Below are 25,849 nucleotides of genomic sequence, written 5' to 3'. Positions count from 1 at the left end.
GATCCGCCATTTTTAATCCAATTACTTTTTTTTAAGGAAGGAAGTCATATGATACATGGATTCGGAAAAGAATTCTAAGAGAAAATGACTGGTGAAAACCGCTCATCGATATCTCAAACTCTTACAAAGATATTCCCAAGTAAAGATACTAATAGATAATGAAATAAATGATCATTGAAAATCTTAACTATTAAATTTTACTTTTTAAAATGTAAGTAAACACATATTGCCCACATCTACTCACATATTTAAAGCTATCTTTAAATGTTAATATCTTTGAAAATGTTTGAGAGATCGATGTGCGGTTGTCATCATTTATTTTCTTTTGAAATTCTATTTCGGAATCATTGTGACCACCTCTCCATTAAAAATATCCAATGTTATTGGATTCAAAATGGTGGATCCAAGATCGCGGGCCAAAATTTTTAAGCAGTTTTTTTATTCGAATTTGATCCCCCAATGGAACCGAATGTCAAATTATCCTTGTAAAATAAATATTAAGTTGTTTCCATCATTTTCTCCAACTTTGTAAATCGCTCTCTGTGTGACCGGGCCTTGATCAAATATTATGAAGAAATATTATATTGTTTCCTTGAAAAATCATCCTTGGCTGAATGAGTACTCCCTTTTATTTTTGTACATTGCTTGGTCTATAATTCATAAATTGATGCTATTGATTTGTTCACTGAATTTTTTTATTTTTGTGATTTCTGGTTCAAGATCAAAACCTTTATTTCAGAGATGTTAAACGGATGAGGAAAGCAATTAAGGCGCTTCTAATGCAACCTCAAAACAATTTGAAAATTTTCAAGGTCAGTAAAAAGTGATCAAGGCATAATATCCTATTAACTATCGCCTTATCTGAAGATCCTCTCCTAATGAACTTGATATTACTTTTTAGCAAGTAGAGTCCTAAAAGTATTGAAATTTAGAATGTTTTCAGAGCTTATCATCGTGCTTAATCACCAGAATACATTATAATAGAATTCATAGATTCTGCATAACTTGAATAATACATTTTCAAGACACTTTATTTCAATTTCGTAATTTACTGTTAAAAAATACAATATAATTATTAGAATAGCGTTCCAAGGTTATGTTGTGTAATACATCAACACTAATTTGTGGTGATTCTATCTTTTATTCATTGTTTATCAACATTCCCGCTCAAATAATATTATTCCATCTCCATCTTAAATCTCCTCAATTTATGTTTTATTACATTTTATGTTTTATTACAGGATGGTGATCTCATTTATAGTGATAGTGTGCAAAATGATTTGTCAATTATACTCAAGGAAATGTTTCAAGAGACTTCAAGTATTCTACAATTAGATGATTTTGGCAGGTAATAATATAATTATCGTGTTTCATAAAACTGTATAAATATACTTAAGGCTTATAAAAAAGCAAAAGCTTGCAATTGTGTGTGCAGCACAGAGTCTTCTGTTTGCGACTATCAATCAAACTTTTATTCAGAACATAAATGAAAATGTACATGCATACGTCATGAAGATAACAATGAAAAATATGTCAAAAAGCTTATTACACTGGAGTAACGCATAATTTTGTCTGTTCCCACATTAAAAATTAATATATTTTTTGCACTAGTCAAAAAATTCAGGTTTGCACAATAAATTCATTAAGCTGTAGCTGCAACTGATAATTTAATTGGTATATCTCTTACATTTATTTAAATATAAAACTATCACGTTAATGTTTTATAGGAATTTCATTCAAGATATGCCCCGATCCAGGACAGCTCTTTACCTTCAATTCCATAATTCTGGAGTTTACCCAACAATAACTCTGATTTACACTGTCAAAGGATTTGGTCTGGTCCAGGAATGTTCCTACAGTATTGAATTCATTTTCAAGTATGTTATTATTTGAAAATGAAAAAATAATGGTACTATGTGACTTTTCAAAACTCCTTTATTGGGAGGGTCGAATGACCTGTAGTTGAAAGGATCATATAAATCTCCTTTTTTATATACAGGTATTACTTTTGTTATCTTTTATTCATTTGGGTAATAATTGAAGCATTGATTTGGTGCAAAAGAGGTTTGATGAGTGATGACTTTGCATCCTTGATTATTTTTCCAAATGGCCAGCTGACCACTTTGGTTCAATTGAATCTATTATTTTCCTCAAGTTCCTCTCGTCAATTGTAGGTAGGTAGGTAGGTCTCGTCAATGCATCTAAATTTAGATTTTGTGTCTTTCTTCTTCTCATCATCTGGCACATTACTTTTGGTTATATGAGTGATGACAACATTTATATGAGGAGTGTCAACCATTCCCACAAAATCATTGTTAAGCATAATTGAAATTTAAAACGAATCATCTATTTTTATATCATTCTCTTCAACTATAATATTATAATTGAATATATTGTCTCTCTTGCTAACTGTTTTTTGTTAACTATTTGCCATTTTGTTTTGTATGTTAAATCCCTCCTGGAATATGGCATCCTAGCATTGGGTGGTTCATCTTCAGCTACTTTAAAACCTTTTTTAAAACAGAATGCTATTACGAAAAAATCATCAAGAAGAGTGCAAGATATCTCACAAACATACTGTTTCGAGATTTCCCCGTTCTTAGGAGAGGCAGCTCTCCGTAAAAAGTCATACAGTTTATGTATTAAAAACAGGAATATATTCACAAACATTGAACACAACTATCCGACTAGAAATAGATTAAATATGGGTATTCCGATTCCCAGACTCATCCATCACCTAGATTCATCCAACTCGTTTTACTTGACTCGTACTTTACTAGCCTGATATGGGATATGTTGCACACCGAGGGAGCCAGCATTGCTGTCTTTAATCGCGGGTTGGGTAGGTAGCTGTCCAGCATTGAACATGAGGCCAGTGAACAAATTAATTGATTCACCATATATTTAGTGTCAATTATTGTTTCTCTTTTACCTCTTTCTGAAATTTCCAAGAATCCCCTCTTACTTTCTTCTCCTGTTCTGCTGGAGAACATATGAAAGGTTCTAAAAGAATATTATACCTATCTGATCACAACATAATTCATTAACCCATAAGTTGTTACATAACGCGATGTATAGTATTCTTGAGTGTGATAGCCGAATAAGTAGTTATATGCAGTCATTTTTCTCAAGTGTTAAGTGTTACGCAAATTGATTTATATTGTACACGACCCTCCCCTCACACACAGATACGTTCTAGGTGAGGAATACTATCCTTTAAATCATTGTAAAGTTTAAATTTCAAATGTTTGTAACATTGGAAATTAATAGACAAATTTCAATCAATTCTAGCTTTGTAGGCTCAAACTGTGAGGAGAAGACTTGGATAACAATCCCATATTTAGGCCTTGTATCTGATAAGATAGCTAGGGAATTGAAGAGGAATGGATTTCATGTTGCTTTCAAGACCAAACCGATTTTAAATAGTATATTTAGCTGGAGTAAAGACAAAATTGATATTTGGGATAAAAGCGGGGTGTACAAACTTAAATGTGATGATTGTAATGCTTGTTATGTGGTTCAGACTGGTAGAAGTTTCAAAAGTAGAATTAAAGAACACATCAGAGATTGGAATAAACAAAATGGGGAATCTAACTTTGCAGAACATTTGATAACAAATAATCACAAGTTCACAGTTAAAGAGAATGTTGAGTTTCTGCATGTTAATAACAAAGGCAGATCTTTGAATATTCTAGAGGCTTTAGAAATAACAAGAGTAATTAAGGAAAATTCTCAGTATAGTTTAAATGACCAGATTCATTTCAACCAATACAACACTATGAATTTAGTTTTATCATAAAATTGTAAGCATACATTAGTCAATAGTTTCTCCATTTACATATTTGTTTTATTGTCTTTCACACTTGTTTTCTTGGTTCTTATTTTGTACTGAAAGTAAATTTTATTATCATGGCGATTCTGTTGCTTAAGCCGCCATTTTGTCACACCGTTGAGTGGGAGGAGACTGTCTAGCTAGGCCAATGGCAGGCGTTCATGCCCTCGACCAATAGCAGTACTCGCCTACTAGTATAAATTCTGCTGCTCTTGTATTTAGTTTTAGTTTATCAGAGATTGACAATGGTGTAATAACCGAAACCGGTCTTTCTAATTATCAATAAATCAGTGGTTTTTTGACAATTTCTTAGTCTTTTTCATTCAATATGAATAATTACCACAATATCAACTTCTCAACTACACAAAAAGTGTTTGTAACATGTTGCTTTTTGAGAATAAAAGCTTTTCATTCATATTTGAGGTTAAATTATTTTTCCATGATTAAAATTTGTAATTTTCCAATGGTTTATATATTGTTATTGTTTGTTTTATGTCATGATAGAACCCTCTCGCTAATGACAAAACATGCATGATGAACATGTGTGTGTGTCCTACTGTTGGTGGCTGGCCTTAGGGCCAAGCCACACGAAGCGTTTTTTTCACTGGCGGCGGACGAGCCTGCAGGGCAGGAAGCTCTCCTGATTGCCGAACGTTAACCCAATCAGCTGATAATCAGAGAGCTTCCTGCCCTGCCGCCAGTGCGAAACCGCCTCAATTGACAATTGGCTCTTGGTATATATAGATGAAACAAACAGCTGATGTAGCTCCTTTTATCTAAATAATAGGGGATAATGTGGCTGTGCTCATGGACAAACATCAGTGGCTCAAATTCTTAGAGAATTGTAATTATTTCAAACACTAAAATTTGCATATTTAATTTATGCACCTCGAAGCACTAATTTAAATTTTTCTTCCATATTTTCTAGAATAATTGTTCAATGTAGTCTGTAACATAACATTCAGAAATATAAAATAATGCTTCATCTGTTTTGTAACATGTCACATGATAAGCAAGAGAATTCGGCCAAGTCCAATATTCGGCTTGGAATACACCAAATTTCGCTTTAGTTTCTCAAGAATACCAGGTCTTCTGGTCACCGTGCTATAATAACACACCCTCGTGATTGTGATTAAGTACACCCGCAGGCGGAATAACCATCTCATCGCACAGATTAAATAAGTGCAGCACTCTTAGTTATTCTGTTAGGCGGGTGTCTACTCTGCTAATAAACGGTTATCAACTTCAAAAACACTTCCTGTGACTCGGAACACCAACCTAAACCTTTAGGTTCGTTCATCTCTCATCATCATCCCTCTCAGATGAATGGGCTGAGTAGAGGGTCACACTTGGTTGAATCGGAATTGGAAGTAAGGAGATTGATGTTGGAGTCAATTGCTCGTTGGTGATATGCCTATCTTGTTCTTTTTTCTTTTTAATTTACACTCAACAACATAGTCGTCGTCGTCATCATGATCATCATCATCATCATCATCATCTTTATCGTCTTTATCATCATCATAATCATCATCATCGTCATACCCCTCGTTATCATCTTCAATTGTTGGTTCAAAATATTGACATAATGACCTTGTTCTTTTTTTTCTCTTATTAATTTATACTTATCATCATTATTCCTCTTTTTCATCTTCTATTTTAGTTAAAAAATTATTCTAGTTTCTATCTCTCTTTAATTTAGTGAATTTTCTATATTAGACTTATACTATAATACTGTATATTAGAATTGTAATTTCTGTTGTGTCAAGAGGGCTATTATGGGAAGTATTTCTTCCTGGTGCCCTCATATTGTAATGTAAATAAATAAATAAATAAATTACTCACGCACAAGTACTTGGGCATCAACCTCCAAAAGTTTCCTCTTTCTGTATTATAGATATCAATATTGAGTAGAAGGAAAATTGACTAATTTCAAGTCGTTTCATTCAGAAGTAATCTTGTTCAAACCAGTATTGTGTTTTACAGAGCAGTGGAAAAATTTGCCAACCTAGTTCACCAAGTTTTGACTACTGATGGAACTGATGAGACTGAAACAGTACTACAAGTCGAAGATTTGGATGGAACAGCAATACCGTTGCCATCAACACAAACCGACCCACATCCAACTCAATCGTGTAAATGGACAAGTTTGTCCCTTCCTAAAAATTGTGTTCTAGACCGTATCATGAAAATTCAGCAGCTGCAACAATTTGGGATTGAAGACGTGTATAAAATGTATAGGTAGGTACATTTGCGAATATCACAAGGGAAATCAAAAAACTCTCCTACAATGGGTGATATAATACTGTGGGTTCTCCAAAAGCATCCTTTTCATATTTGTTTTGAAGAAAGACATGAAAATCGATCAATAATCAAACTAGTCATAACTTGTTAGGTCCACGTTATAATGGCAGTGAAGAAATATAGGAAAACAACGTTACCGATTCTCAGTCTTGTCAATGCCTTCTATAAAGGGTAGCTGATACAGTTTTATTGTTATAATATTAACTGTTCATTATCGTTTAAAATAATAAATTATATTTTATTAAGCAATAAATTATATTTTTCAATAATTTCATAATTAAGATGAAATATTTTGTTAATTATTAATTCTAATTTGTTAAAAGACGATCTGGCAACAAAGCAAAGCGAGAAAGAGATAGCGATATCCGCTTTGTTGTATGGTAGACAAGAATAGCAATATCATTGCTAATCAAACACTGCCATTATAACGTGGACCTCACTATAGCGCAAATCAGCCGCCACCCTAACTAGTAGGTACACTTTAGCAATAGCAATATTGTCTAAGCAGCTAGCGTTCTGTCGATAGGCCAAAAAATTCCGCCTTCATTATCATTGATTTTCACTCAAGCATAGTAAGACATGGCCAAATTTGTACTTGTAGGCCTATATCATGATAAGAGTTTCAATATTTTATCAGTTAAACCTTATTAATATATAGCCTACCATATTCAATTAGTGAAACCATCCTTTATCATTATTATTAATATGGTTAACATATAAACTATAACACATAGGTATTATCCTTGTATCCAAATTGTTATCTGGATCAGTATTATAGAATTTACTGTATTTATTGCTGTATTATTACTGAATTTATTGACTGTTGTACTGATGAAAAGAATATAATATTTTTCTCCAATAATGAAAACATTCAAGTCATGAGATAGTTTTAAGTAATGTGAAATATTTCAAGACTATATTTTGGGATTTACATCCCACACTTTATTTTATCAATGAAGTTACAAAGATTTCATGTTTTTAAAGTTATTTTTATCAGCTATGACCAACATTGGGGAACGTAGACCAAGCTATAATAAAAACCTTAAAAATGTTGTCTTTTATAGCCCAGTCAGCAATGAATGTAAACATGTTATTAATTTATCATCGATGGTTTTCGCCATTAATATTGTGATTTTCTGAATATTGGGTAGAGGGCAGGAAAACCAATGAAGGAAATAACGTAGTTGTGACACTTGTCTTGAATTTTAAATAATATTGATAATAATTATCAACTATTACTCAATAAATAGTAAAATGATTATATAAATTCATCAATAAATACGATAATCGGACAATGTATCATTTTCAGGAATATTGGACCAGTAGCTCATGACTATGCTTATGTAAAAAGCTTATGTAATCAACGAGAGCCCAAGAAACTTTTATTGAATCCTATTCAACGCTACCTCTTAGCTACATCAGCCAAAGATTGTTCTATTCTGATCGCTTTCAAGCAATTGTCCGAAGGGTGAGTTGAAATTGGTTCAAATAATAATAATTAGCCTACTTCCAACGAAAGGAACGTACGATATCACAATATCACTAAATGCTAATAGCTCGACAACTAGTAGACAGTTCAACAACGTGTCGAAACAAAATAAATTCGTGGTTTAAGACTATATTCTTGTGTTTTGATTAGAATACAATGTATTATTAAATACTTTTAATCTAAAAAATTTTCATTCTTGTTCAATTATTAACCCTTCTACTACCAAGCGGGGTAATTGGACTACCCCAACCCACATTTTGTCTATTTTTTGTATATAATGTTAATGTATTTCATTGAAACTTTGAGTACTAGTTAAAAACATATCACTTAAGTTATTTTATCTCATGAAATCATTTCATTCCTCTTATTTATGAAATTATTAACAGATTTATACTTGGGGTAACTCTATTACCCCACTTGGTATTCCATGTCATGCAATTTTTTGGTATATTTTATCCATCATCAGAATACATATAATATCAATTTAATGTTCAATATTTTTTTTGCCAATCCTAATTCATAATGATCATTCGAAATCTGAATGAAGAAAGTTTTATGAGTGTACCGTAAGGGTTCTGTCTGTAACAGACAATGAATCTACGTATAATAATGCATCGTACTGTATTGGACATGCTCACTTTTTGTTGGTCAACTTTTTCGTTTTCGTTCTGTGTTTATTATCAGAAAATTTCGAATAAAACCAGCAATATTGCCGTTCAAAAGCAGAAACCCTTAAACTACAATTTCACCTTTGAATCATGAATAAACATAACATTTTAGGTTATGCTTATGTTACTATTGGTTAGTAATTGTTGTCAGAGATTAGTGCATTGAAGTAATCAATAATTGTTTCAGTGACACATGCTGTGTTGGTGACAAAATGCTGACGGACGTTCATGGACAAAGATTTGTTTGGAATGTTGGAGTGTCCGATCTTGATCCAAAGCCATTCTCCTGCATAGAGAAACATTGGAAGCGCAACTCGAATGTTTTATCGGCTTACAATCGATTTGTAAAGAGCATGTAAATCGGAATAGTATATTAGGTCACGCGGCCGGCAAGTATGTGTTTATTGGACAAGCATGATGTTTATGTAGTTGCCAATACTAGAATTTCATGCGAATCCCGAAATATTCATTCACCACACTACAAATAACTAATATGCAAATAACAACAACAAATAACCAGATGAACATAAAAATAACAAAATATAAACTATATTTTATTTTTAAAAAACTAAAACAATTGTGAATAAAACAGCCGATCAGGGTTGCAAACCTGCGAATGACAAGAAGACCCCTGAACATGAAGGTGATCGGTAAGAAACCACTTTCCGGTGCACTTATTGAATCAGCTGGTTTTATTTACAACTACCTATCTTTCCATCCTAGAAAAAGATCTGCAATCATAATTATGTTTTACTGCACAGTGTGATGAGGAATATTAATGTGGAACTTGCGTGATTCGATTTCGTTTATTACCATTTAATTTGAAGTGTATTTGGAATACTGGAATTGTATTCAATTTAAAAATGGCACCCTATAAAATAATGATTTATTGTAAACGTTTTTAGAATTATGAATTAGTTACTTAAAGTTTCCAATGAATCTCTGCTCTGCTTGGCCGAAAGAATATCATTCGTTCCTATCGGAGTGTTCACACATGGCAGAAGTATTAATTCTCAAATACAATATCATTAATTATTGACCGAGCGAAGTGAGGTCTAAGATTCAAGTCGACGGTTTGGCATTTCTCTTAATGTTTAAATGTTTATATGTTGCGCATTTTCGGCGAAACGCGGTAATAGATTTTCATGAAATTTGACAGGTATGTTCCTTTTTTAATTGCGCGTCGACGTATATACAAGGTTTTTGGAAATTTTGCATTTCAAGGATAATATAAAAGGAAAAAGGAGCCTCCTCCATACGCCAATATTAGAGTAGAAATCAGACTATAGAATTATTCATCATAAATCACAAGTGATTACACAGATGTGTGGAGAAGCCAGTCTATTGATGTATTTCCATAAGGTCTATAGTTTCAATCAGGTACTTGTGGATGAAAATACTGCGTGAGGTCTACTGTTCACAGAACTACTAGTTAGGGGAGTGTTCACACATTGCAGATTTTGAATGTGTGAGCAACTCTCATAAGAGCCAATGGTATTATATTTCTGCCAAGCAGACCAGAAATTAGTTGATAAGCAGGGCTTTGAGTTGGGAAGTACGATTAGTATTTAGAATGAAAACGAAGTCATACGAGTACATGGAGGTACTGGCTTAGAGGAAATATAATTCCTGTAATATCTATACGTAACATTGATTGGTACTAGCTATAGTTAGTGCACAAGGAGAAGACCCCTGGCGGTCATTTTGAGGACCCACTATGCATGCGCAGATCTGACATTTCTTGTGTAAAATACAGACTTCCAACTATAATTTTTTGCACTGAACAGCATCAGTCATAAGAATATCATAGTAAAATTACATAATATTATTAAAATATCATCATGTTTATCAATATTTTTTATTGTATATTATTATACAGTATTTTTTTGCACGGTAATGTAAGCATGTCTTTTTACCAAGAGCAACGAGTGTTCCTTCTAAAATAGTAGTTTACCAGTTATTCAATGCCTTCAGATTTTTTCTGGGTTGGTAATAATTATTATGTAGATTAGTAATGCATAGAACATATAAGAATATATGTGCATAGAAGTTGAAACAAAACATTCAAGTACTAAAACATAAGTTAAAAATGTCTGCCTTGTTAAAAAAATTGTTTTACCATACTTTCTAACATTTTTGCATATGAAGTATCTCTATAATAGTTTGTTGTAATGTTTATTTTCAGAGTAAAAAGCCTATTTTTTAAAACTTTCGAGATAACCCTGCGGGAATAAATTTGGAGGCGTTTGAATACGGGAAAAAATGTTTAAGAGGAACACTTGTTGCTCTTGGAAAAATCACATGATCACATTATCGTACTCAAAGCAATACTGCCACAATAAACAATAAATTACTTTACATGTATTTTTTAGATATATAAATCGTGATGCTATATTTTGGTAGCCACACAAGTAATATTTATAAACCCGCAATTCACAGACAGGTTTATTTTTGGATGTGCATGACTTTATGAACTAACACTTTATGTGTTATCAGACAGACTTGAGGAATCAGACAGGCGATATTTTCGTTGTGCACTTTCTATGAACACTGAATTACATTACTGACTGCAATAAGATGGATCATGTTTGAGCGTTTTAAACGGTCTTACCCAACAGTTTCTTACAGTTTTGTGAAAATTTTTAGTTTGTTCAGTGAAAATTCCAATCTGCCATTATGATAAATAAAACTAAAGAAGATGATTTTAGATGAAACTGGACCGTTACTGGTGTGTACTACTTATTTTCAACAGAACAACTGAAATCAATTTCATGATGAAAACCTTCTGTCAGAGAAAAGAAAGAAAACCTGTGGAACGAATATATTTCAACTTTTATTCAAGCTCTGGGCTTTAAATAAGATTATTGTACCTGTATAATTACAATGTGGATATACTAATTCGAATTAAACAAATTGTATTACATTACTTATTTGTTGGCAACTTACACTTTGAAATAAATATACTATGAATGTTTTTATGAAAATGAATATGCGTTTTTCTATAGCTTTCCAATTTCCAAGTTATTGCAGCCTTTTCTCTAGATGTTGAATGCTGTATCGTGCCAGAAGAACTTTAGAATTGCCATTGCCGTGAAAGTTGATAATTTGGATAATAAGCAAGTAGCAGTATGAACTGCGGTACTGGACTTGAGTGATTAAAACTAATCTCAAAATAAAAAATACACTCGTCTCTACTACTCAGCATTCAGCTTGTAGCGGACGGCGGTTCTGGACGTAAGATTAAAACCGTTCTATTTTCTAATTTTGGTTTATTATACAAATAATTACACAAGCTACAAATATATTTATATGTATATACTTTCAAGTGGAAGAAAACTAGCTCAAAGTGAAAAATTAGACTAGGAATAAGTGAATTGAGGAATCGAAAATGAAAACATCCAAAATATTGAAAAATAAGGCTGGGAATTGAGATGAAGTTTTCATCTACGGAATGTCAATATATAGATAGAAAGTTTACATCAATGATAATAAAATACATGTCATTTCCAAAACGAAATGCTTACTGACTGTTAGATGGCAATTTCAATTCAATTTTCAATTTCATTTATCGCCAATTAGAATATTCAAAACATATTACAAAATCTTTATAATATGACATATCATTAAAAATATAAATAAATAAGCATAATTACTCATACATATACTTGTTAGCTGTCGTCTTACACGAAATGCACCTCCACCTTAACTTGTTTTCAGTTGACATTTTTCGAAAGTTTTTTTTCGGTGATGGATTGACACAAATAATGCAAATTCTCCTTACATTCACTACACTTGACATATCCTCCACAACAACTTCTGAATTACACTTTTTGCACTGCATTTTAAAGTTAAAGCAAAATTTTCAATAGAACGATAACAGAGCAACGCAGATAAGATGTTTACTGCTTCGTATCTGAATCGCAACTGAATTCTGGAGGTAAGTATCATAAAAAATAGAGCAGTTTCATTTTCTGTTTTTGGTTTATTATACAAATAATTACACAAGCTACATATATATATATATATATAGATATATACTTCCAAGTGGAAGAAAACTAGCCCAAAGTGAAAACTAAGACAAGGAATAAGTAGATTGAAAAATCGAAAATACTGAAAGAATAAGACTTTGAATACAAGATCGAAATAAGTAATAATATCCAAAATACTGAGATGAAAATACAAGTTTTCGTTTACGGAATGTCAATATAGATAGAAACATAATAATAATACATCAGTACATCGTTTACATCAATTATTATAATAAATGCATGTAATTTCTGAAACGAAATGTTTACTGCTTGTTAGACGACGCTTGTTGGCTCTCCTGTTTCTTGAGATTTTCATAGTTGGTCAATGACCGTTTGAAGTAATTGGCGATAGCGCGTTTGCAATTGGTCAAGTCGTCGCGACTTTCCCAGGAATTGGAGTCCTGGTCATAGTTCTTCCACTTTACAAGGAAGAAAGACTTGTCCTGGACGACCATATGATCAAGAATATCCTCCACTTCATACTCTTTAGCGGCTGTGCCACTAGAACCCTGCTCACCTACTGCTGACTTGGATTTTCTAGTAGGTGCTGCTGTGGAGTCAGTGGTTGAATCACATTCCATGGTTGTTTTCTTATTTGCTGGCTTGTCCTGGGTTCGTGCTCGGCTGGAGCTGGCCGCACTCTCCACACGCGATGCTTCGGAGCTATCCATATTTGTTCCGACAGTTACTGTTTTTCTGGAAATAAATTAAACATTTTACTTCACTTCATTCTAGTAGTTTGCATAGATTGTATTATGCATATTATGGAAATAAAATGTGATTTGACTTCAGCAAAATTTTGAAGATGTACAGTGTCCCTTGGAGAATAGCATGATTCTAAGCCGATTTATTCATTAGGAGCTCCATATTGCATATTCAATTACATAAAAAACGTATAACTCACGTAAGGAGACCTATGAGACCAAGTGCCGGTTGCACAAAAGCCGGTTAAATTTCAATCGTGATTAATTCCACGAAAACCTATCAGAGAAGTTTTTTTTTCAAAAAAGCCTTCACTGATTGGTTCTCGTGAAATTAATCACGGTTAAAATTAAACCGGCTTTTGTGCAGCCAGGCCCATGAGTGGTAGCCTGGTCTCGCAAATTTACAGATCTATATCTTATCTTATACATATGAAAGCGGAGGACTCAGAATTACGCCAAAGATACGCCCGAAGATAGGCGGTTATACCGAGGAGAAAATGTTCGAATTTGATACAAGTTCAGCTGAGGTATAGAAATGTATTGGGAGGGTCTTTGAATAATGCCCAAGTTATGGGGCGTTTAAATAAAACGCGGTTTTGAACGTTTTCCTCCTTTTTTACGCCTTTTCAAAAACTTTTTGACAGGAAATGTTCAAACTTGGTACAATGGTTCAGATAGGGTATACACATTTTGTTTTGAGAGGACTTCAAAATCACGCCAAAGATACGCCCAATATGGGTGCTTCTACGGCGTTTTCCAAGCGTTCCCCAGCGTTTTTTTAGAGGGTTTCTTTTCTCAAGTTTTTCATTGTATTTTCAAAACATTTTTCTACATTTGTCAAGCAAATTCATACGTAACAGGGTTACATATGGGTGTTTAAGTTCTCCATATCATTCCTGTTTCAAAGAACTATTAGACCAACATACAATGTTCATAATATCCTAGCCAAGTCATTAATTGAGAAATAACTGATTACTTATCAATTCTGATAACATTTTTGCAACTCTGCACTACATAATTCAAAGAAAATTGGTGATTGAATCGAGTCTGAAAGTCTCATTTGACTTTTTGACGGAAGAAAGAAAGCTCGAATGAAAAATGCGTCCTATCCTATGCTGAGCCCCTGGCTAGACGGATAAGGCGAGGGAAGCGAGCCTGCCGGCTAGTACTGTATACAGATTTGTAATTAAAAATGTACAATTTCTACTGAAGTTCTCATCGTAACTTTAACTGTTCACCAATAATCAGAAAAGTGGATGATATTGGTTTTACCGTTTTATACAATACACTAGCCTACTGGTGGAAAGTGAAATTAGTAACTAAAAGTTAGATGTAAAAGTGGAAATTTTACTTCTCAAAATTGAAATTTTACATAGATATTATGTACTAAATGTGAATGAATTTCATTTTGGTGAAAGATGAAGAACTACCACACTAACACAACTTGTGCAGCGATATATTGCCTCATACCAGCTATGCGAAAAAATAATATGACAATGTATTTATGCATAGAATAGAACATATCATACGACGGAACTAAATCAAGGAAGCTGCGGGAATGTGAATGGTATCATCGTCAATATAATAAAATCAACAAAGGTAGTTGATATCACGATTTTTGCACCTCAACAATTTCTATCCCTACCTAACTCATGATACATAGGCTAGTTGATATCATCGCTTAACAAAGTCAATATAAAATCATTCAAGAGAAATTTCTAATGAAGCAACAATGAATTGGTTTTTCTTCAATCTTTGGTTGACCGCCATTTTTTTGATGGGAGGACGATATGAACGTATATTTTTTCAGTTATGCTTTCCTGAACAAGATATTTGAAATGATGTCTCACAAGGTGGGGGTTCACATTATTTGAAATCACTTATATTTAATTGAATTGTTGAAACTGCTTGATTTATTTATCTATTTATTTATTTATTCCTTGAAAAAGCATTACAATAATTCACAATTTAGAAATATAACAACAAAATGAATCAATAGGAAATACAAATAAACATAAGGAACTACTTCCCCAAAAGAGCAAGCTCGAGCTTGGGGAAGGAGCAGCCGTACTTTGACTACTTACTTATTATTAATTAACATTACAGTATATACATTAACAACTAAAATCAAATCCTTTCAATAAACAAGATTTAATCAGTGATGCTATAATAGATCAATATATTTACATACAATATGTGTTAGATGCAACAAAATTTGTAAATTATAATAATGACCTGATATTGCCTAGCCCAGTGTATAACATGATATAAGATGTGGTACAAAATGAAATCTATTCAATTGGAATAATTACTATACTAATGTAATCCAGAAATTCTCGGCACTGTCCCAGCCATGAGAGCTAACCAGATACTTTTTCAAATGTAGTCCAAAGTTTTTTTGGGCGAGTAAACCTCTCAAATTACTTGGAAGAATATTAAAAAATAATGGAGATAAATATATGAAGCTACGCTGACCAGCAGTAGTCAATAATCTAGGAACAGTAACCAGACCTGACTCCTCCCGTCTTGTAATAGCACAATCCGTTCTATTAATGAAATGAAAAAGTGATAGCTTCTTATAATATAATATGATGTGTTTCAGGTATATCTGTCTAATCGGTAGAACTGAAAATTCCAAAAAAGCCAATCTTGTTGAATACATTCTATTCTTTTTCAGAATAATTTTAATATTAAATTTTGTATTGTTTTTACTGGTTTTAGAACATTTGTATATGCACCACCCCAACCCACAATACCATATTGGAGCAATGACTGTGCCAGTGCATAATACACCATCTTCATGACTTTCATAGGCAAAACAGAACGTAATTTCACAAATAAATAAATAAGTTTTCTAGATCGTGTAGTAAGCTGCGACAAATGTACATCCCACTTTAAATGCTGATCAACCATTACTCCAAGATATCTGATACTGCTAACCTTCTCTATTTTATTACAATTAACTGAACACCCTAAATCTACATGACTAAGACAATTTGGAGAATGCAAAACAAGTGACATATTAACTGGCTGATTCTGTATATTCAAGGAAAAAGAGATGTATTTTGTTTTGGACAAATTCAGAGTCAGTTTTCTTCTATCAAGCCATTTTTTTACTTCTCCCAGTCCCCTAGCAGCTGAGTCATATGTGCTAGCCCAGTTTTCTTCATGAAAAATTAAAACTGCATCGTCTGCAAATGACAATATTTTCCCATTGATTAAATTAAGGTTACAAAAGTCATTAATATAGATCAGGAAGAGGCAAGGTCCAATCACTGTTCCCTGCGGGATTCCCATTTTAACAGATTTATATTCACTAACAGTGTTATTGACTCTAACACATTGTTGCCTATTCTTTAAATAACTGCAAAACCATCCCAGTGCCACATCCTCAAGACCAAGGCAACGGAGACAATCAAGTAGACGATCATGGCAAACTGTATCAAAGGCTTTTGCAAGATCAAGAAAAATAGCTATTTGTCTCCTACCTACATCCAAGTTTAAGATTGTTTCTTGAACAAAAGCAGCAATTGCTTCCTGTGTTCCCATCCCCTCTCTAAAACCAAATTGATTTTTTGACAGAATATTATTCACTTCCAAAAATTTATGTAGCTGTCTCTTTACACATTTTTCAATTATTTTAGCCAAATTCGAAAGTAAACTTATAGGTCTATAGTTGGTAATTTTCCTTTTGTCTTGTGATTTGAATATTGGTTTTACTACAGTTGTTTTAAAAGAATCTGGAAAAATACCTTGTTCAAAACTTACATTAATAATGTGTTTGAGTGGAGAGGCAACAATACTTTTAACAGATTTTAAAACAGATACAGTAATGCCATCATGACCAGGCCCAGATGCACCTCTAAGACTCTCGATCGCCTCCACAACCTCAGTCTCTGATACATATTGAAAAGTAAAATAATCTTGCGGATTGTGGGGATTGTCTGGTTGCAAATCATCACCAGGCTCACTAGGAATATTTTGTACCATTGTCTCTCCTATAGAGATGAAAAAATCGTTAAAAGCATTAGCACATATATTGGGATTATCCCTAGCACTATAGACATTACCATCAATTTCAATTTCTTCCAAACACTCCTTCCTTATTTTACAACCAGCTACCTCCCTAACTACATTCCAAGTCCGTTTTACATCATTTCCAGCCTCCTCAATTTTTCTGCTATAATACAATCGTTTAGCTTCTCTAATAAGGACTGTCAATCTATTTCGATAACTTCTAAAATAATTTTCAGATTTAAATTGAATGGTTCCTTTTTACATTTGTTAAATAGAGCTTGCTTTCTTCTAATAGAAAATACTAAACCTTGAGTAATCCATGGCTTGATTTTTTTAAACCTCGAACTAGATTTGGCTACATTTATAGTGGATTTTTCAATATAGCTTTGTAGAGTTGCTACAAAGTTATCTGTTGAAACATTAACATCCCTACTAGAAAATACAGACTGCCAGCCCTCAGACTGGATAAGAGACAAAAGCCTATCATAATCGAGCCTGGTGGCAACAAGTGGCAACTGAGCAGCATTGTTAGTCAAGTCCATTTCACAACGAACCCTAAGAGAAGTAACATAGTGATCAGTAATACAAGTCTTCAATACCATGGGTTCAATGTGCTTATTAGTGTGAACATTACCGAAATAATGATCTAAACACGAAGGTGTTCCCTGAAATGGAACCCTTGTAAAACAATTCACATAAGATATAAGCCCCTTTTCGTTCAATAAATTCAAATAAGATCAGTGTGGATGTTATTTCTATTATTCAAGATATCAATATTTATATCTCCTACAAATATAATATTTTTTCCTAAATTTAAATTCGAAAGCAGCTCAGCTAAAGAGTTAACAAAGTCCTGGCAATTATCATTAGGTGATCTGTAAGCACAAACAATAACCCACTCCTCCTCAAAAATTTTCAGCTCTATCACGAGACAACTAGCCCCAACTATTGTGCATTCCCGCACATGAACATGATCATAATCTTTTTTCAAGTAAACTACTACACCCCCATTTCTATTTGTGTGATTCATTGAATAGTACTGATTAAAACCAGGTATATCACACCCTATGGGCCTAACACCTTGGTGACCCGTCTCAGATAATACAATCATGTCTATAAATGGCAATACATTAGCAAATTCTAAACAGAACTCGTCTAAATTCTTCCCAATGAATCTGATATTACTATGAATTATATCAAAATTTACACTGGGTTGATTAGAAATAATATTGTAATAATCATTAGAGTTATTCAAACATAATGTCTCAACTTCATCGAATTCATCTAAATTTTCAAAAATGTCCATAATAAAATTATTTTACTGTTCATTGTTAAACAAGTCTTTAGTACTTACATCTTAGAAAGGTCCACATCACTTTTAATATGTAAAACATTCTTACTGGTTTCGTCTTTTTTGACAAGAATATTACCATCACATACCCACACAAAGCGATATCCTTTCTCCCGAGCGATTGTTCTGGTCGTATTTAGCAGTTCAGGCGTTGAAGGTATCAAATGTTCGTAAGCCATCACCCTTGTTTCAGGTAGAACAGCTGAAATGTTTTTCGCCGATATAGCCTACCAGCCCCACTATTGTCCTGCGAAGATGCTAGACGAAAATGACCCATCCATGACATCTTATCTTGACGACGTACGAATTTAATTACTATCGGTTTGATGCTGTCTTTCTTCTTACTGGGAAGGCGATGAGCAACACTTATGTCTCTAGCAGTTAACTCACTTCCAATCGTTTTTGAAAGCATATTAAAAACCTCATTGACACATTCGTTATTTGTTTCTGTTATTCCGGTAACCACAATATTATCTCTACGACTGTAAGATTGTAGGTCCGCAATATCTGTTTTCAGTTTTTCATTATCACTTTTCAATTTTTCATTGTCCTTTTCAATTTTTTCATTCTCCAGCTTGATGGATGTTAAATCATTTTTGAAACTTTCAAATTCCTCCGAAATGAATTGAATCGATTTTTTAAACTCAGCGAAGTCAGTTTTGAAATCTGGCGGCAACTCCGATTGAATCAGCTGTTTAACAACTTGGCCGATCGCTTGAAGGTCAGCCTGTGAGAGAGTAGTTGTAGGCCTACTACTAGTAGAAGTGAAGGTAGACGGAGCGGCGGCACTCTGTGTTGACACCGCGACCCCCGCCTCAACCACAGTAGACAATGCCTTATCTGCACTGCTTATCTGCTTCACTGCTTCGGCTGCACTGCTTATCTGCTTCTGCTGTTTACCCGCTACTGCCACCGACTTACACACTATACATTTCCATTTACTTCTAGTGTCATTTGACATTTTACGAAAGTTTTTTTCGTTAATAAGTTCACACACGAAATGTAAATATTTTTTACAAACACAACAAAAAATAAGGCCCTGTTCCGGAACATCACTGTCACATTTTGAACACTGCATAATGATTTAAATTGATAAAAAACTGGTTAATAACACGGAGCTGTTAACAATCGATGTTACTCATTCAACTGCCAGAGGCGTACTTGATAGCTCAGAAAAACTGCTTGATAGCTCAGAAAGTTGAATTTTCGTATAATTTGTTGCCTCCAAGAGTTCGGTTTCATACCTTGATAGATCCGTAAAATATTAATATAATATAAACATACCTAAAATATTGAGCCGTTCTAATACTAATAGGGTCCATATAACTTACATTTCATTGTTTGGCATACTTTACGTTATTTACACATATTTTTTGGAAGAGATAAATGGAAGTATTTTGGTAAGAGTAGAAAACAATAAGAGTTTTGGAATTCTTGCACATTGGCCGCGCTGAATATTAATATATCCGGTCAGTTATGTTGATGATAATAGTTATTTTAATATCAAGAATAGCATTTATTAACGTAAGTTGAATTCAAGTCCTATTTTCAATTTTTTAGCTGTCACAATCTCATTTCATATTGGTATAATACAAGAGCTAAGCGTGTTTTACCAAGTTAGTGGATGATTATATCACTTATAGTCTGGGAGATATTACTTTTAACTTGAAGAGAGGAAACCGATTTCCCCTTCCTCAGTTTGTAGCATGGACAGAGTACAGAGTAGCGGGAGGAGCAGGCTAAGCATGCTGCGCACAATTGGATGCTGAGACAAAAGATGGGAGAATGCTGTTGGGTATGGTGAGGTCCACGTTGTTTGGCAGTGTTTGATTAGCAATGGTATTGCTGTCTATCATTCAACAAAGCGGATAGCGCTATCTTCTTCTCGTTTTGCTCTGTTGCCAGATCATCTTTTAACAATGTAGAATTAATAATTAATTAACAAAATATTTCTTCTTAATTATGGAAATTCATTATGAAATTATTGAAAAATATAATTTCCAGCATGATATAATTGATTATTTTAAAAGAGAAATAGTTAATATATCAATAAACCTGTATCAGCTACCGTCCATAGAAGGTATTGACAAGACAAAGGATCGGCAACGTTGTTAAGCTATCTTTCTCCACTGCCATTATAACGTGGATCTCACTATAGTGGGAGTGATTAGTGAAGGAAAGAGAATCGGGCCTCTCTGTCTTCGAGAGAGCCGTGTAAAAAGTAATATTATTTCTCGGAAAAAAGTCCACAACAATATTATGCATTCATAAATGTGAATCCCTACAAGAGTATATTCCAGTTACACTAAGGGTAACTTATTTTGAGTTTTTTATCAATTTGGATGAGGTTATTGGGGAGGTTGTCCTGATTTTTTTGTTCTTTCTCCATCTTCACTTTTCTCTTCTATCAGTCATATTTAGAGCGAATTCATCATCAACTAATTCTGGCTCAACAGATACAAATGATATCTGGTACTTCATCTTGTCATTCAAAGGCTTCTCCAACTTTCTCATCATCTGATCAATCACTAACATTATTTTCTTCTTTTTCTTCATTCACTGATAAGTCTATTTCTGTACTGATCATGAAAAATTGGTACAGTATCACTTATAAATGAAAATGGCTTATCAATAAATCTTTAGAACACCGTAAATAATTAAATAGCAAATAAAATTTATTATCAAGAAAATGGCACGAACGGTACACTGGACCGCTGTACGTCCCAAACACTATAGATTGAATCAAAGGAACATCTAATCATCACGAAAATGATAATATCATCTAATAGAGCATTTTGAAAAAGTAAAAGTCACAAATAATGAGGAATGTAGGTCTGAAAACATAATAGTACTGTGGAAAAACTTTCCAGTGGGGTCTCGGTGTCCCAGTGTTCCTTTGCAGGGTTCAATTAATATCAATTACGAACTATTTCAACTATGAAAAATCTGGTGTGGTACACTCACATAACTTTCCTTGCTCATTGAAATGCAAGCCTTATTTTTAAACGAGAATAAAATAATAACCCAAAAATCATGTTTTTGGAGAAAAAATGGGATTAGGCTACCTGTTGTCTCCATGAATAAATAAATTAATTAATAAAAATGAAGGCCCATACTATGCAAGTTGAATTCATCGCTTCTGTGAGGTGCGGGGCGTGGCTATTCCACTCGTATAGTGTTCCCCATCCGCATAAGAGATCATGCATCCTGTAAAGGTGCGGAAAAAAATCAATTGTAGTATAGTACGAGCCTTGGGTTACTGTTGAAAAAAGTTCTGTTGGAAATGCAGTAATGCGCCAGAGGAGATGTAGTTCAAGGCACCGAAGAAGTTCCTAAATCCCTAAAAATAATTTCACGCATTTGAAACTGAAAAAGATCAACTGCTACTTATAACAAAGCTACTGTCATTAGGAAAGACATAAACCATTAAATACGGTAATATTGTTGGCTTTACGTACCAAATTAATTGAAAATGTAATACTTCGGTCTGCTCACTTGACTATTTCCTGAGTCCGCCCTTACACCTGTTAACACTTATTCCAGTTTACTGATTCCGACTAGGTACCGCAGATTGTAGATTTATGAACATAACCTCAAACTTTTAATGTATTCTAAGTTGTGGACTGTGGGCTCAGCACTGAACTCTATACTAACTGGAATGGACTAGCAACACAAAGAAAGTGAGGCAGCTGGTAAAGATAGGCAACCCGCATTGCTGTGGGATTCGTCATTTTGTAACACATTGGCTCTTATGGAAAAATGCATTGCACAGTTTCAATTTCTATTTTATTTCTATATTGTATGTCTTATTCCATGGAAGCGTTATTTTTCCTTTATTAAGCAGTTCATTGTTAACTTTTTTAGAGCAAAAATAATGAAATAGGTTAAATATGAATAAAGAAAAGATTTTTTTCATTTGTGACTGCAGTAGTTTTAGTATTGTCAACTTTTCATAAGCAAGGGAATAACTTTGGGCCAGATTTCAGAGAAGCGTATCATTTATTTATTTAACAAGGACAAATATAAACTGTCATGAAATGATTGGGAATGAAAAAACAGGCTCCTTATTATTCCAATCCCGAATTTTGTTCGTGCACAGTCCAAAGGAGGGCTGTGTTTAATTGAAACTATTAAACACAGTCTTATGTTTATTTTGATAGGATATACTATTGTTTTTTGGATTTTATGATTCATTGTTATTGTTAAAGGAAAGATTTATGATTTATTGTAAATTGAACGATTATTTATTTGAAACGGAAAGGTTTCAAAAATTAATCACTATTCAGCTGATAACAATATCATATTTTTCAAAATAAAAGTAGGTATATCTACAATAAATTATGTCATCTCATGATGATAACACAGAATTATTGATAATTTGTATTTATTCTTTTTTGAATAAGGAATAATTTGTTCTTCAACTATGTTTCTTTATTTTAGATGCTATAAAGTAGGCCTACATTTTCAATTAGCATATGGTGAGGTCCACGTTATAATGACAGTATTTGATCAACTTTGATTTTGCTATACTTGTCTATCATTCGACAAAGCCGGTGGTACTATCCTTTTCTAGGTCCACAACGATGCCAATTATGTTTTTGACAGTGTATAAATATAATTAATTGATGCAGAGAATCGGCATCGCTATTCTCCTACCTTTATCCACTGCCATTATAAAGTGGACCTCACTATAGAAACTATCACTGTATAGGCCTACTAGGAATATAACCAAATTTGTTGTTTTATTTTTTGTCAAATAAACTGATCAATATAGAAAAAAGTATTGGAAATGTATGTAAAACAAAAAGGTTTCTTCGAATTAATTAATAGACTGGAAATGTTTGACTTACCTGTGAAATGGTATTTCATTTCCTTTAACATGCCCATTCTTGCATCCAAATGCAACACAATACATCACCATTTCTCGGTCGTATTTTTATTCAATTCTATGCATTTTACGACAAATACATCACAATATTTAAGAGAAAAGGTTGTGATCTAATACTGATAACCCTAATACTCATTCAAATCCGTTTTTCATCTTTTAAAATGAAAAATGGTACTCAAGAGCTGCAACAACCTGCTTAAATGTATGAGTACGAGAGAGAAGGGAATCCCACACGGTAGGCCTGTCTCACTCACTCCGCCTTACACACTTTTGGCTGTAGCTTAGCATTGGATAGCCCATTCCAGTTAGAATAGAGTTCACTGGGGCGCAGTATACATACAGTATGGAAACTTGGCTAGTACCCTGACGCAAAAATTCGCCATCTTGTTAGGAAGTGCCGCATTGTAATATAAAAAAAATGGTATTGATGGTAGGTTCGGATCACTTAAATGATCCGGATCAATTGATCTCGTTCACAGCCACGAGCCAATCAGAAGACTAGGATTGGAACATCCCAAGGTCACGTGACGTATCTAGTATTTGCGTCATGTGAAAAGCATTGGTTAGATAGGCGTTTGACTACAAGTTTCCATTCTGCACCTATTCTGTGCTGTGGGTGCAACTTAGACCAGTTATTGATATTGAATAGACACGTTGGGAAGTCTCTGAAGCCAAAATCTACTGCTAAAGTGAGGTCCACATTATAGTGGCAGTGAAGAAAGAAAGGAGAAAAACGTTGCCAAGTCTCTCCATTTTGCCACTGAGTGTACACAGCTGTTACTCACTTCATCCCATTAAATTTGATCTAATAATAATAATCATCATTTCCTCAATAAAATAATCAATTTAATGTCAAATTAATCAAGAAAATATATTTTTTCATCATTTGATACAAAAATTTGCTTTCATAACTGAGAATAGAATAGAATAGAATAGAATAGGATAGAGATATATTTATTGAGCAACAAAATATGAAAAACATCACAATACATGATTTTTTTTACATAATATATATTTTTTGACATGACCAGTTGGTCGTCTGCCAAGTTGAGTTATTTTATTATAGATTTTTATTCGTTTTTTTGGATTTGAAATAGAAAATATAAACAATATACATGCAAGAAATTTTACTACTACAGTATTTGAGTAAGAGAAGCGATTACGTATTATATTCTCCTATTAGAATTTTCCTGTATGCCCATGCACTTTTAACAAATCCTATCAGTGCCTTCCAATCACTACCATTCAAAGACCTTATCCTCTGATATAACTCTATTACCCAAATGTGCCCTTCTCATCTCTCCTAATACAGGACATTTCCCCATGAAATGTAGAATATCCTCTTCTTCCCTCGTGTTGCACAACGTGCATATCGTCTGTATCCCTTCCCATCCTACACTCCTGTTCAAATACCACAGTCCTCCTCTCGATCTGAAAATTATAGATTTTTCATTTCGGGTGAAATTCTTTTTCAAATAATTATTGCGCTCTGTTAGTGGGTTGAGACGAGAGTACACGTAATGCAGCCTAGATTGTCTGGCACGTGCTATCCACTTCTCTCTACACTCGTCCTTCATAAATTCATTGATACTCTTCAATCTCTGCCTCCACGTATCCTGCTTGCCCATCTCCCATTCCGGCAATTCAATCCCACATATTTCTGCCTGCGTTTTCCATATCCTGTACCAACCTACTTTTTGTTCTATCATTTTTTGCGCGAGTTTTCTTGGTAATCTGTTTGTCTGCAGAGATACAATTTTCAGGATATAGCTGTAGTGCAGCTCGTACAAGTAGTGATATAGATTACACATATTCGTCTCAAGATAGATAATGTGATTGGGCGTTGACTGTGGCAGAGAGAACAATCTCTTAATGAAGGATCTATGAAGTCGTTCCACATCTTCAAAGTTATTATATCCCCACACTTGCCCTCCATAGCTCACAAGAGCTTTTATTACTGCATCGAACATTATCCACTTACTCTCCTCCTTTACTTCATTCTGCGCTACAAAAAAATTCCAAACATTATTTACAGCAAAATTCGCCACCACTACACGCTCTCTCACATGCTCACTAAACTTCATTTGAGTAGTGAATGTTACTCCTAAATATTTGTAACTGTTAACTACACCTATATGCTCGCGTCCCCAGTACCACCTTTCATGCATCGCCAGTCGTCCGCCTTTTCTAAATACCATTATCTTTGTCTTATCCGAGTTTATTTTAAGTCCCCACTTCTCGCAATAATTTTTTAAACACACTATCATTCTCTGTAAAGCTTTGGGTGTGGATGCAGTCAAAATTAAATCATCCGCATACATCAGACCCTTAATATTTAATTCATCTATCCATATTCCATCTTCCATACCATCAAAAATGTCATTTATGAAGAGAGTGAACAATAGCGGGGAGAGTAAGCATCCTTGTTTTAATCCGTTATCTGTACTGAATGCTCCACTCATACCATCGTCTTTGCCTTGGCTATTCTTACACCATACGAATGCACGTGTATTCCCGTACAATTTCTCGATTATATTCACAAATTTGGTGGATAGCCCTATCTGAAACAAC

At 33.7% G+C, this 25,849-nt stretch overlaps 2 protein-coding genes across 3 annotated transcripts in view; one reads left to right on the top strand and one right to left on the bottom strand.

The window, feature by feature from the left end:
- LOC111062828 (inositol-pentakisphosphate 2-kinase) overlaps positions 1-11,264 on the top strand; it is a 216,739-nt gene extending 205,475 nt beyond the window's left edge. The window contains exons 7-11 of the mRNA XM_039443125.1: positions 740-812; positions 1,242-1,348; positions 5,801-6,070; positions 7,443-7,601; positions 8,478-11,264. Of these exons, the coding sequence (XP_039299059.1) occupies positions 740-812; positions 1,242-1,348; positions 5,801-6,070; positions 7,443-7,601; positions 8,478-8,649 (781 nt within the window). The 3' untranslated portion in view covers positions 8,650-11,264. The remainder of the gene's footprint in view (positions 1-739; positions 813-1,241; positions 1,349-5,800; positions 6,071-7,442; positions 7,602-8,477) is intronic.
- A 988-nt stretch (positions 11,265-12,252) lies between these two features.
- Positions 12,253-22,010, bottom strand: LOC111062835 (chromobox protein homolog 5). Of its 2 annotated transcripts, none has more exons than XM_039443131.1 (2): positions 21,849-22,010; positions 12,253-13,014 (listed from the first exon to the last, which is right to left on the bottom strand). In XM_039443131.1, the coding sequence occupies exon 2, from the start codon at positions 12,987-12,989 to the stop codon at positions 12,582-12,584; it is 408 nt and encodes a 135-aa protein (XP_039299065.1). In that variant the 5' UTR covers positions 12,990-13,014; positions 21,849-22,010; the 3' UTR covers positions 12,253-12,581. The 2 variants fall into 2 exon arrangements, with proteins under 2 accessions (XP_039299065.1, XP_039299066.1); XM_039443132.1 differs by lacking the exon at positions 21,849-22,010 and adding an exon at positions 21,507-21,525.
- Between the last annotated feature and the right edge of the window lie 3,839 nt (positions 22,011-25,849).

Source organism: Nilaparvata lugens, chromosome X (assembly GCF_014356525.2).
Source record: "Nilaparvata lugens isolate BPH chromosome X, ASM1435652v1, whole genome shotgun sequence".
In the NCBI taxonomy this organism is placed as follows: domain Eukaryota; kingdom Metazoa; phylum Arthropoda; class Insecta; order Hemiptera; family Delphacidae; genus Nilaparvata; species Nilaparvata lugens.
This window is presented reverse-complemented; position numbering and strand designations above follow the sequence as displayed.

Coding starts and splice junctions, on each gene's coding strand:
- LOC111062835 (XM_039443131.1), bottom strand. CDS start 12,989: ATGGATAGCTCCGAAGCATCGCGTGTGGAGAGTGCGGCCAGCTCCAGC.